General features: G+C 35.0%; 1 protein-coding gene across 1 annotated transcript; it reads right to left on the bottom strand.

The window, feature by feature from the left end:
* Positions 1–10,588: 10,588 nt before the first annotated feature.
* LOC128126189 (uncharacterized) lies at positions 10,589–11,728 on the bottom strand. The gene is made up of 2 exons (XM_052763963.1): positions 11,617–11,728; positions 10,589–11,018 (listed from the first exon to the last, which is right to left on the bottom strand). Exons 1-2 carry the CDS (start codon positions 11,689–11,691, stop codon positions 10,653–10,655), a joined length of 441 nt encoding a protein of 146 aa, XP_052619923.1. The 5' UTR covers positions 11,692–11,728; the 3' UTR covers positions 10,589–10,652.

Genomic DNA, 11,728 nt, shown 5'->3' on the forward strand with positions numbered 1-11,728 from the left:
ATAGTAAGTACTTCTATCCTAGAGTCTTATAAAGCTTGTTAAATTCACTTACATCAAGAAATAGTCCCAAGAACACCAAGAACAAGGTGTTTACGGTTCAAGAAGTTCTTGAATTGTAAACCCCAAATAAAGGTACCAAAGTGTGCCTAAGTCCTTCACTAGCCTTAGAAAAATGTCTAAATCCTTTCCTTGTTGAGCAAAGGACTTGAAAACCCCAAAATACCATAAACCTTATGAGTTTATGGTAATAAACTCAAAGGAAAATGGTTTAGGAACCGTAAACTCCATTTAGGAGTAAAATGGTGTCCTAATCCCTTCCATAGACACATACTCAAGTAGAAAAGCTTCTAGGGACTTTTAAGGCTTCAAACAATCAAATGGTCAAAAGAAGAGGAGATTACGGCCGTAAACTAAAGGTTTTACGACCGTAAACTCTTTTGTTAGTGACTACAAAACCGTAAACTCCAGAATGGAGTTTTCCTAGAACCCCAAGCACACTCGCCATGTCCTACAACACTTAGATGAAATCCTTGGGACTAATAACACTTATATAAGGTGTTTAGCATGTCCTAGGGTGTCTTAACTTTGTTTATTAGTTGTTTAAATAATAATTGGATACATATATGTGATATTATATGTTAACTAGGATCATAGAGTGTGTTTAAGTCTTCACTTGACACCTAGCAATCCTATATCTTCGGTTCATCCATACCACTCACTATAGGTGAGTTTATACCCATTAATCAATGGTTTAAATGTTTTTAAATGCTTTTATGGGGGGGGGATACAAGTTGAATACTTATAGTTATTATATCAATCACATGTGATTAATAACTACCAAACCAGTAGTTTTCTTACTGTTCAAACTGTTTACCAAACTGTTTTACTTCAAACTGTTTTACAAACACTTTTACTTGTCAAATACTTTTACTTAAACTCTTTTATACTTATTATCAAATGCATGCCTATGTATGTATAGTTATATAAGTAATGTTTAAAGGGCTTAGGAAGGCTAGCTCGCTTTATCTCCTTTTCCTCATTGGGATGTGGCTGTAGGGCATCGGTTATCCATCTGAAGATCGTCTATCTATTAGTTATATATATATATATATATATATTATGTATACATATATAGACATAAAAGCTCTTTCAACCAGTTCCATACCTTTGGGTAGCAAGGGTTTACAATCATGATCATACATTACTAGTAAGCTACCATAGGGGTAGCATAAGAAGATACTAATACTATTACTAGAACAATGAAACATACAATGAGTCAGTTCATTCATGAGTCAATACGGGTAGTACACACAGTACATTACTATACGTGCTAGATAGAGAGAGAACACACATTACAGCTAGCACACGTGGAACATTACAGTACATACAGGCTAGACAGAGAAAGAGTACACTTTACAGTTAGCACATTCATTACATATACATTCATACAGTTATGTGAACCATTAAGCGGGTCATGGAACTTCTTGCCATGACAGTTTTTGTATCCAGAATCTCCTTAATTGGGGAGCGTATGAGTTTGCGTATATATCTATACTGGATTGACTATGTTACACATTGCTGCTCGCTACAGTGGGACTTGCAAGTCTACGAGTGCCAAATGTCATTTCTTACGGCGTCTTACATCGTCGTTTTACTAGAGTCGGTAGCAGGATACAGGTCGATCACATGTTACTTTAAACACCTTTTGTTTTAAGGTAGTTAGTACAACAGTAGTCACTTATTACAAATACTACAGTACTATGATATTCTCCCATTACATTCACTTCGTGAATATTCACACGATGTGCGGTAATGTAAAAACTATATTTTTGGTTAATGATAGTCAGAATTGGGAAAACACACACTCTTACAAGAGACACTAGATGCCTTGGTAGAAGGCTACAATTAGTAGGAAACATAGGGTTTCCAGGAGAGTACAAAACATCTTACAAAACATCTTACAAAGCATCTTACATGCATTTTACAAATGCTTTCATACAAACACATACGCTAATATACTTATGATCTCACCAACTTTAAGCTGATACTCGCCTTCAAAATAACTTGTATTCTTAGGTTACTAGTAGACAGGTACAGGTGCCAGGCTTTTGAGAAGATGGAGTTCGTTCAAGACTCGTCTTTTATTTTGATATGTATTTTTGGTGTTTATAAAACTTGACAGAACACACTTGTATTAAATTATATTATTAATGCAATGGATGATGTTGTTGCTTGTTTACTATTATTCATTGTTGTGATACTGTACATGACGTCCTTCGCCCCAGAACGTTTCCGCCGTTCATGGTTTTGGGGTGTGACAAGTGCCTTGAGTGAGCTTTTGGAGCTTGGAGAAGAATGTTCATGTAACACCCCGAGTTCAGAAGTGCAAGTTCAGGGTTCTTAGTGTAAATAAGGTAGGTCAACTCGGCGAGTCGATGGATGAACTCGGTGAGTCGAGTCGCGGTTATGTTCACGTGTTAAGTCACCAACTCGGCGAGTCGGCAGTTGGACTCGGCGAGTTAGTGCTTGTGACAATAGTCAAATTCGGGTCAAGTCTAAGCCAGACAAAGTCAACGAGTCAAACCGGTCAACTCAATTAAACCTTGTGTAATAGGGTTTGTATTATGTAAATTTCTGTATAACTCACTATCTTAATGAGAAGACATCACATGGAAAGTTCGTGTGTTTAAATTTCTTTAACCTTAGTGCTAAACAATGAACAAGAACAATAAAACAATGTTGCATACTCATAGGGAGTGTGTAAGATCCTAAAACATGGCATAACGGGGCTTACGGACCTTGCATTGCGAAGCCGGACACTCACATTCGTCACACACGAAACCACTATCAATCATTTTCACTCTATCTCTTCTTATCGGGAATCTCTCCCAAATCTCTCTAAGAATGTGAAATCTCTCCCAAATATCTCTTTGTATGTGAAATCTCTCCAAGTATGTCAAATCTCTCCCAAATCTCTCTAAGAATGTGAAACCTCTCCCAAATGTCTCTCTGAATGAGAAATCTCTCCAAGTATGTCAAATCTCTCCCAAATCTCTCTAAGAATGTGAAACCTCTCCCAAATCTCTCTCTGAATGAGAAATCTCTCCAAGAATGTCAAATCTCTCCCAAATCTCTCTAAGAATGTGAAATCTCTCCCAAATATCTCTTTGTATGTGAAATCTCTCCAAGTATGTCAAATCTCTCCCAAATCTCTCTGAGTATGTGGAATCTCTCTCAAATCTCTCTCGAAATCTCTCCCAACTCTCTATAATCACTCGGGGCATCCCGACCCTCGAATTTGGCGAAAACAGCCCAAAAACAGAAGTCTACGCGAAAAACGGACTTAAGGAGCCGAAACCCCTCTTAGGAACCGAAACCCCTCTTAGGAACCGAACCCTTCTGAGTCGAAGGCTGCTGAACCGAACCCGAAAGGTCCTCTCGGGCCTGAACCTCGCATGCCTCAACCGAACCCGAACGTTCGGCACCTTTCGGATCTGACCTCTTCTCTTCTAATGGCTACCGAACCTTCCCTTCTGACCACCTTCGCTTCTGACCCTCGCTTCTGAGCTTCGGACCGAACCCTCGGCCTAGGACCCTTCGCATCTCGCCTCTGGTTCGCAACCCACTTCCGACTCGGCACCAGCAAGGACCGAACCTCGGCCTAGGACCGAGAGGTCTCGCTGGGAATGCTTTTCTTCCCGGTTTTCAATTAAATTCGCATTTTAGGCCCGTTTTTAATTGTTTTAACACGGGATTTTCACCCAAAACTTTATTTTAACATATAAGGACCCTTAACTATTAATTAATCACATTTTTAAGGATAAAACCTTATCCAAAAGAGAGTGGGTGAAGTACAAAGGTAGAGTGTTGACTTTACTTATTTCTATGACACAAGCAACCACTCCCATACCCACTCCATGTCACTATTCACCACCAGCCCATCCCTAGTGACTTCATAGGTCCTTTCTCACTATTTTCAACTATTCCCACGTTCTTAGGGCTGGAACATCCATCCTCTCTCCTCACACTTTAATCATTCTCTCATTTTTACCAAGAATCACACTCCAAACTCTCTCATCTTTTTCTCTCTAATTCGAGAATTTCAAGGCATACTCCAAGACTCTTCTCCTACAATTAGTAAGTATCATCATCTTTCTTATGATTATTACACATCCTCCTACTCAAAATCATAGATTGCTTACACAAACATCATCACATTCTTGTTAGATCTTCGAATCTTCAAGTGATTCTTCAAGTGTTCTTGGGTTGAACACTTCTCTTCTTCAACACTTACCTACTGAAATCACTCAAGGTGAGTTCATACCCCTACATTTTCATGTTTTCTCAAGTTTTTAGGGGGGGAATACAAGTTAAAACACCAAGAACATAACTAAAATTTTCTAACAGCTTTCATCAGAAAAGTTGGACTCCATTCACGGACTATTTTGGACAACTTAAACATTTTTGTTTGAAAAACTGTTTTAGGTGTAAGTAGTTCCAGTTCTTAGATTTAAAATGACTACTTGCACATCTCCATACGATTTTTCTACAATTTATGGTGATTTTTACAAAACTGCCTATCATTTCAAACACCAATCCGGACCAGTCTGTGATTATGGACTTTTTCACCCAAGTTGGAGGTCATTAAAAATCATGATAAAAATTATATGTAAACTAGACACATTTTGGGAACTCTCAGAATTTACGGATTTAGTTTTCAACTTCGTATGATTTTTCTATGACTTTTCAAAAACAGTGTAGAAAGGTTGAAAATTTGTTAACAGCTTATAACTTTCATAACACTTTGTATTATGTTGAGCAAAGTGTATAACGATAAGTTTTAAATATTGAATGTGTTTCCTTGTTAGTTTATCATCATAATCTGAAACATAGTCATTCATGATAAGATTATTCATTCATTTAGAACACGTATATTAAGCTATAATGAGCATAGTTTATGGATTCATAGCATTAAGGCATTCATAAAAGAATTCTTATACATTACAAACGTTTTGGATAAACTATAATAGGTATAGTTTATGTATCATTTACTTCTCAAACTTATTTACCAAAGGTTTTCAGTTTAGTTCACGTAAATCTGTTAATGAATAAATTTGTGAGTCATTCCCTTCGGGTTACTTCCAAAGTAACAAAGTCAAAAAGTCCTGTAAATTGTAACCAGAGTCTCTTGTAGGGAGAACGTGATAGTTGTGTATAGATCTATATTGGGTTTGACAAACCCACACCAGAGCTGCTTGCAACAGCTAGACCGGCAGGTCTGTGGTGACAAGTGTCATTTAACGGCGACGCCTGAAGAACGTCGTATTACGAGGCCGTCTATGTCAAGTATGGTTATGATAGCTCACATGTGGTATTAACAAATCATAAGATTTATGGGTTCTAAGTTCAAATTAGCAAGTTATGTCTATTTAGCTCACTGAAATTACTTTAAGTATGGAAAAATACTTATACGCCTTCATATCAAAAAGGGTTTTATGTCGATTTAAAATCACTTTTTACATCAACAATTACATACTTTATTGTATACTTTCGGTCTTGGTATTTAAGACTACACATCATTCATTATGGGATTTTTCTCACATCAGAAAGGGTTTTATGCCGATTTAAAACCACTTTTATATCTTTAAGTATGACAAATATTTGTTCATTTTCGGTCCTGGTATTTAGGACTACATAACTTTTGTAAGGAAAATATTGGATTTTTCTTGGTAACATACATCTCTTTACAAAGATCGATTTTCAAACTCTTACTGTCAAAAGCTTATGAACTCACCAACCTTTGTGTTGACACTTTTTTCAAACAACTTGTATTCTCAGGAAATCGCTAAACAGGTAACAAAGTACTTTTGAGGATGGGACGTTGAGGCGTCAAACTTATCACATTTTGTCAACATATTGTAATTGATTTTGAAACATGTAATTCATACAATGATGTAACTCTTTTCAATTATAAATATGTTGGTTGTGTTTACTTTCATCACTATTGCCATTGTTGTTATGATACTACACATGAAGTCCTCCACCCCCGGACGTTTCCGCCATCCTTGGTTTGGGGGTGTGACAGTGCTGGTATGAGAAAACCCATAATCCGGGGGTTGTGCCCTATATAAAGAACATAACATCCTTTCTTCAGCCTCCTTACCACCCTTGAGAGCCTACAAACCCTAGAAATCGAGTGGATCACCATTGATAGAGAGATTGAAGCTTTGGAAGGGGGATCTCGAAAGAGAACTTGAAGAGCAAGGGGATTACAGCAAGGGAGGGACTTAGATCTGAGATCTAATCCAGTGGAAGGCTTAGAGTCATATGTGCTCATACAAACCCTAATGTGCTCATACAAACCCTAATGCTTGGATCTAGGTTTCTCTATTGTACATGCAAGTTATCCAAGACTATAAACCCTAATTCTAGCATACAAGTAATCATATTAACATGAGAATAGGTTTATAATATTACCTTGATTGTTATGTAGCAATAACAATCCCAAATCTCCTTTGTATTGACTTTGGAAGGCTTAGAGTCACAAGTGTCACTCCTCTAATGGTTCACAAACACCATAAGCAAGAGGATGAAGAGGAGAGAGGATGGAGGCTACCAAAACCGTGTGGAAACTCTAACAAGAAGCTTAGCCACGTTTTTGGTCCTTAAGGGATCTATATATAGTGAGGCTATTAGGGTTATCTAACAAGGAAACCCTAATTTGGATGCTTAAGCCCTAAGCAACCCATGGAGCCCTTTCCTTAAGGCCTTGGACGATTTCATATGGGCTTCCCCCATAGAATTCGTCCACCTTATAATAAAAGGCAATCCATGGCCCAAATTGCAATTATCTTATAATTACAATTCCAGTCCCTTAAGTTTAATTAATCTCTTTTAGTCACAAAACTAATTACTAATTAATTCTTGACTAATATTAATTAAACAATATGATTTCTCCTTTAATATATTATTCTTATAATATATTAATAAATCATATTTAATCCTTTCTCTCCATAATTCATCCTATCAAGTTGCTTTGGTGAAGGCAACCCAAAAGGACCTTGCACCATCGGGTCAAGTACATACCAAAATAGTTATGGACTTAGACACTAATCCAACAGTCTCCCACTTGGATAAGTCTAATAACTATTATGCGTATGACTTCAGATCCCGATCTGCAATCGTAGCTTTCCAAAGCCGCTGTCAACTCTGATCATATCAGATACGCGTGTCCTTAGATAAGGGATCATATATTCCTCCATTCTAGATATCATATGAGATATGATTTCAAATCATTCTCTTTGTACTATATCTCGATTCCCGATTTATGACGACTGACTAATTGAACAAATCAAATTAGCCCTAGCCCGGCCGAGCATTTACGTTTGTCATCACAAAATCATCGAGGGGCCCAAAGATATCGCTTTTATCCTACCTTGGATAAAAGGAACGGATAAACTTTGATACAATGCTTGCTTGCACTCACTCACCGAATCACACACAACAATATGTTTTATAACACCAAGTTACTAGTGCGTTTACATATTATCAATGTGCAATCGATTTGCAAGATACAACTCACACATCTCGGTTTCAAGAATATAAGATGTTATTGTCTCACCAATCACTCGTGATACAATTCATGGAGTGATCCAAGTGAGCGTGGGTTTAATCCAATGCTCAAATCATATTCATAAGAACTTATGAACGTTGTAGCAAACATTTGCTTATGTCTAATACTCCTCTAGACAATCCACACACCAATTCATGACAGTCTTCATTCATATCTACTTCCAACATATGAACGACTGTGACCCGTTTGAATAATTCTATTATTCTTAATAAACTCAATTATTCTGGAAGTCAAAACATGCAAATGTGAAACACAAGAATAATACTAATCCCATATGGCCTCAAAGCTTTGAGTGTAAATAAAACTCCTTTTATTTATCACCATGTCGATTACTCATTATTTGTCGTTTCGGGTAATCAACTTCTTACTTGAATTATTACACTTGTCCCATGCTCTTAGCATGCACACAATGTTTACCTATGGTTCTTACTTTTGTTAAGTAGATCAAATTGAACACATTTCCAATCATTCTCATTTCACAACTCCAAATCCTTTTTCATAAGTGTGAGAATATCAAATTCTTGTTACTTATAAAATATGCTAGATTCTAACATTCTATGCAATGATCATTTCGTAATGTCACTGCACCAAAGTCACAAAGACTATTGCCAATGATATTACAAAGTCCTCTATCGGACATTGTTACAAGACAATTCCTTAGATATGATATCTCTCACTCAAAGTACATTCCTTTGAGCATCCTTTTGCATAAAAGTTTCTAATCTAGACATAGATTTTCAATATTCAATTTCCAATATGGACACGCTTCCATATTTTCCATATGACAACTCATTCTTAATAGAATCTTATCTATTCGTAATGATTTCGATATGGTCCATCCAATATGGAAACATTTCCATAATTTCCATATGATACTTCCAACTACTCACAAGCGACCAATCCTCGTCGATCTTTGGATTGTCCTTTGATAGTTGTTTAATTATTTTAGTCAAAACAGATTCTTGTTCTTTTTCCCTCTAAATGCGCTAGACATTTGGAAAAAATTTAGAACGGTCAAACATTAAAGCATTTGCAATCGATCCTATACCCGAAGCGTATGGGACACGATGCATAATGTTTTATTTGCTATGTTTTCAAAATTCGAATTGTGAAGAGGAATGCCATAATCATAATCGAAATTTTAAGAACACACTATGTACCCTTGACTAAATTTATTAACATTTCTCAACCTAAGCCTTTATATTTGAAATGAAGCATAATATTCTCTCCCTTAATTATAGCAAAACAACTTTACAACCCTTACGACTTTGCAAGGTATAACTCTTGTTTTCTATAATTAATATTGCCAACTTGCAATACGTGCCTTAATAATCATATAATCATAACATTTATGCTCCCACTATCATGATGATTATTATAAAACATAACACTTATGCTCCCACTAGCTTCGACATGTATTCATAAACATCTTAACTTCCAGAAAGACAATACCTATTGAATTTCTTAAGTCCATGTTTCTAATACTTAATGCTTTGATAATCTTTTATCAAGGCCTCTTAAACTTATACACCTTTGCCTTAGATAGTTCATATGTGTGTCTAAACAATTAAGACTAATTGCCAAACCTCACAATTCAAATCATGGAAAGGGATACCGTAACCATAATCGAATTCGAGAATGCAATTTTACAATCACTATCTTCTTAAAATCTTTCTTAGTGAAAGCATTTCCTCACAATCATATTCATGAAGGAGGAAATCTTATGACACTTAGATTTAAACGGTGTATTTGTTCCTATCCATGTGAATTTTTCAAAACGAAAGTTTACGACAAATTCAAACTCATATGGATCGAACTTTCTTAATCTTGATTTCTTGCCTTATGGTAGCACAGCTGCCCACCATGTCTTCCAAGTAGTTAAGCAGCTCACCCTTTCCTATCAATGTACCTTTCATTGATTAAGGTGCCTTGCCTTTTATGCGTTCAAAATGAGAACTCATAGAACTCACATGCATAATTAACTCGATTGGATTGGCACAAAAACAAAATAATGTCAACACGATAGGTTGTAAACTTCAACTCGTGTGCTAGTGATGATCGATAAGGTTTATTTGATTTGTTCTTGAAACCTTTCAAGACCATTAAGACTCCCACTGACTCCTTGACATATAAGATTCTCTTGTCAAAACATTTCTTGACAAACAAATATTCAAGAGTTAGTGTAGCTTTTATCAAAACTCTTCATAAATTGGTCCTAGTTGGTCTTTGTCTTATCCAAGACATCACAACTTTCCACATTTGATGAATGTTACAAACCTTTTTAATACTTTTCACTCAATGCACTACAACAAAATGAAGCTAATGCAACCCCACTAAAAGGTTGCATTAGGCCTTGTAAAAGTTGCAAAATGCCTAAAACAACCTTTTACCAAAGGTTGCATTAGGTAAAGTTACATTAGATCTAAAGCAACTTTTTTCTTCGAAAATGCAACCTTTTTTGAGATAGTTGCAAATCTTTTTTAAATGCAACTTTTTTTATTGCAACGTGTGTTATGCAAAAGCAACCTTTTTAATACTCATATGTAACTTTTTTACACTTGGATGCAACTTTTTTTAACTATTTTAGTTACGAAAATGCAACTTTTCTTATAATCAAATGCAACCTTAATTATGTTTTCTAGTAAAGAATTGCAACCTTTCTATATGGCATATGCAACCTTTGTTATGTCTTTAATTGAAAAAAATGCAACCTTGTTTATAGTCAAATGCAACCTTGTTTTTGTGATTTTTCTAATTTCAATGCGATATTTTTTTCCTAATCATATAGACGCCACATATGTTTACTACATTGCTACAAATATAAATTACTACTAAAATTACACCTTAAAAATAATAACATGAATATATTATATAATTTTATGGTCTTCTTTGACATATCTAAATTCAAAATAAAAACCATAAATCAAAGTCAACACAAAGTTGTCAACTATAATCACAAAAAAATAATTAAAAACATTCTAGATGTGTCTTAAACATAGACGATAAATCATATTAGCAACTATCGGCCTTCTCGAGGTTGTTGTTCCGCTAACTTTCGCATCATGGCTTCAAGGTTTTCTTGCTGTTTTTTAATATCTATTTGCATAGCTTCTAATTCGGCCTGCTTTTTTTCATGGTCCTCTTGAATCTCTTTTCGCATTTCAATCAACTCATTTCTTTCAACTTCATTTGCTTTGAATGATTCCATAAGTCCCGTCGGAATCATGTATGATGCATCACCACCACCCACTTTTTTTATCAATCTATTAGTAACGCCTCTACCATAAAGTCGACGGTATCCATCATTCTCTTTTTTCATCACAATCATATAAGGATCTATGGCATCACTTTCATCTTCTAGATGTTCATACTTCTTCATTTGTTCCTACAAGATTATTAAAAATGAATAGGATAATTTTACTAAAGCATCTACCATTAAAAAGTTGTTTATATTGTAAAAAAAATTGCATTTAAATGCAGAAAAGAACAATTTTTTATTTTTTAAATGACAACTATTTGATGTCCAAAAGTCTGCTATCAAAAGACTGTTTTTATGTAAAAAAAACTGCATTTTAACATCTAAAAAAACTGCATCTTAAAACATTTTTTTTTCGTGTAAAAGACAGCTATTTGATGTCCAAAAATCTGCTATCAAAATAGTGCTTTTATGTAAAAAAAAAACTGCATTTTAGCATCTAAAAAAATTGAATTTTAACATCTAAAAATTTGCATTAAAAACAATTTTTTTATTTTGTAAAAGACAACTATTTGATGTCCAAAAATCTGCTATCAAAATACTGTTTTTACGTGTAAACAAAAAACTGCATTTTAACATCTAAAAAAACCGCATTTCAACATATAGGAAATTGTATTTTAACATATAAAAAATTCCAATTTAATGTCTAAAAACTGCAATTTAACGTCTAAAAAGATAGTTTACTATTAAAAGGGAAAATTATTGTAAAATTGAAATATAAACTTACAATTTTATTTGCCGTGTCATCATATGTATCGACATATACATGCCCATCTGTCCTTTTACGTGTACGTTCAAACATTTGACTTAGAGTTGAGAATTCCTTGTTTGGATCTTCA

This window comes from Lactuca sativa, chromosome 5, assembly GCF_002870075.4.
Source record: "Lactuca sativa cultivar Salinas chromosome 5, Lsat_Salinas_v11, whole genome shotgun sequence".
In the NCBI taxonomy this organism is placed as follows: domain Eukaryota; kingdom Viridiplantae; phylum Streptophyta; class Magnoliopsida; order Asterales; family Asteraceae; genus Lactuca; species Lactuca sativa.

What these genes read in the sequence shown, in the direction of transcription:
- LOC128126189 (XM_052763963.1), bottom strand. Translation starts at nt 11,691, where the DNA reads ATGTTTGAACGTACACGTAAAAGGACAGATGGGCATGTATATGTCGAT. An exon ending in ATGACACGGCAAATAAAATT is followed by an intron (nt 11,019 to 11,616) that starts GTAAGTTTATAT and finishes ATAATCTTGTAG; the next exon opens with GAACAAATGAAGAAGTATGA.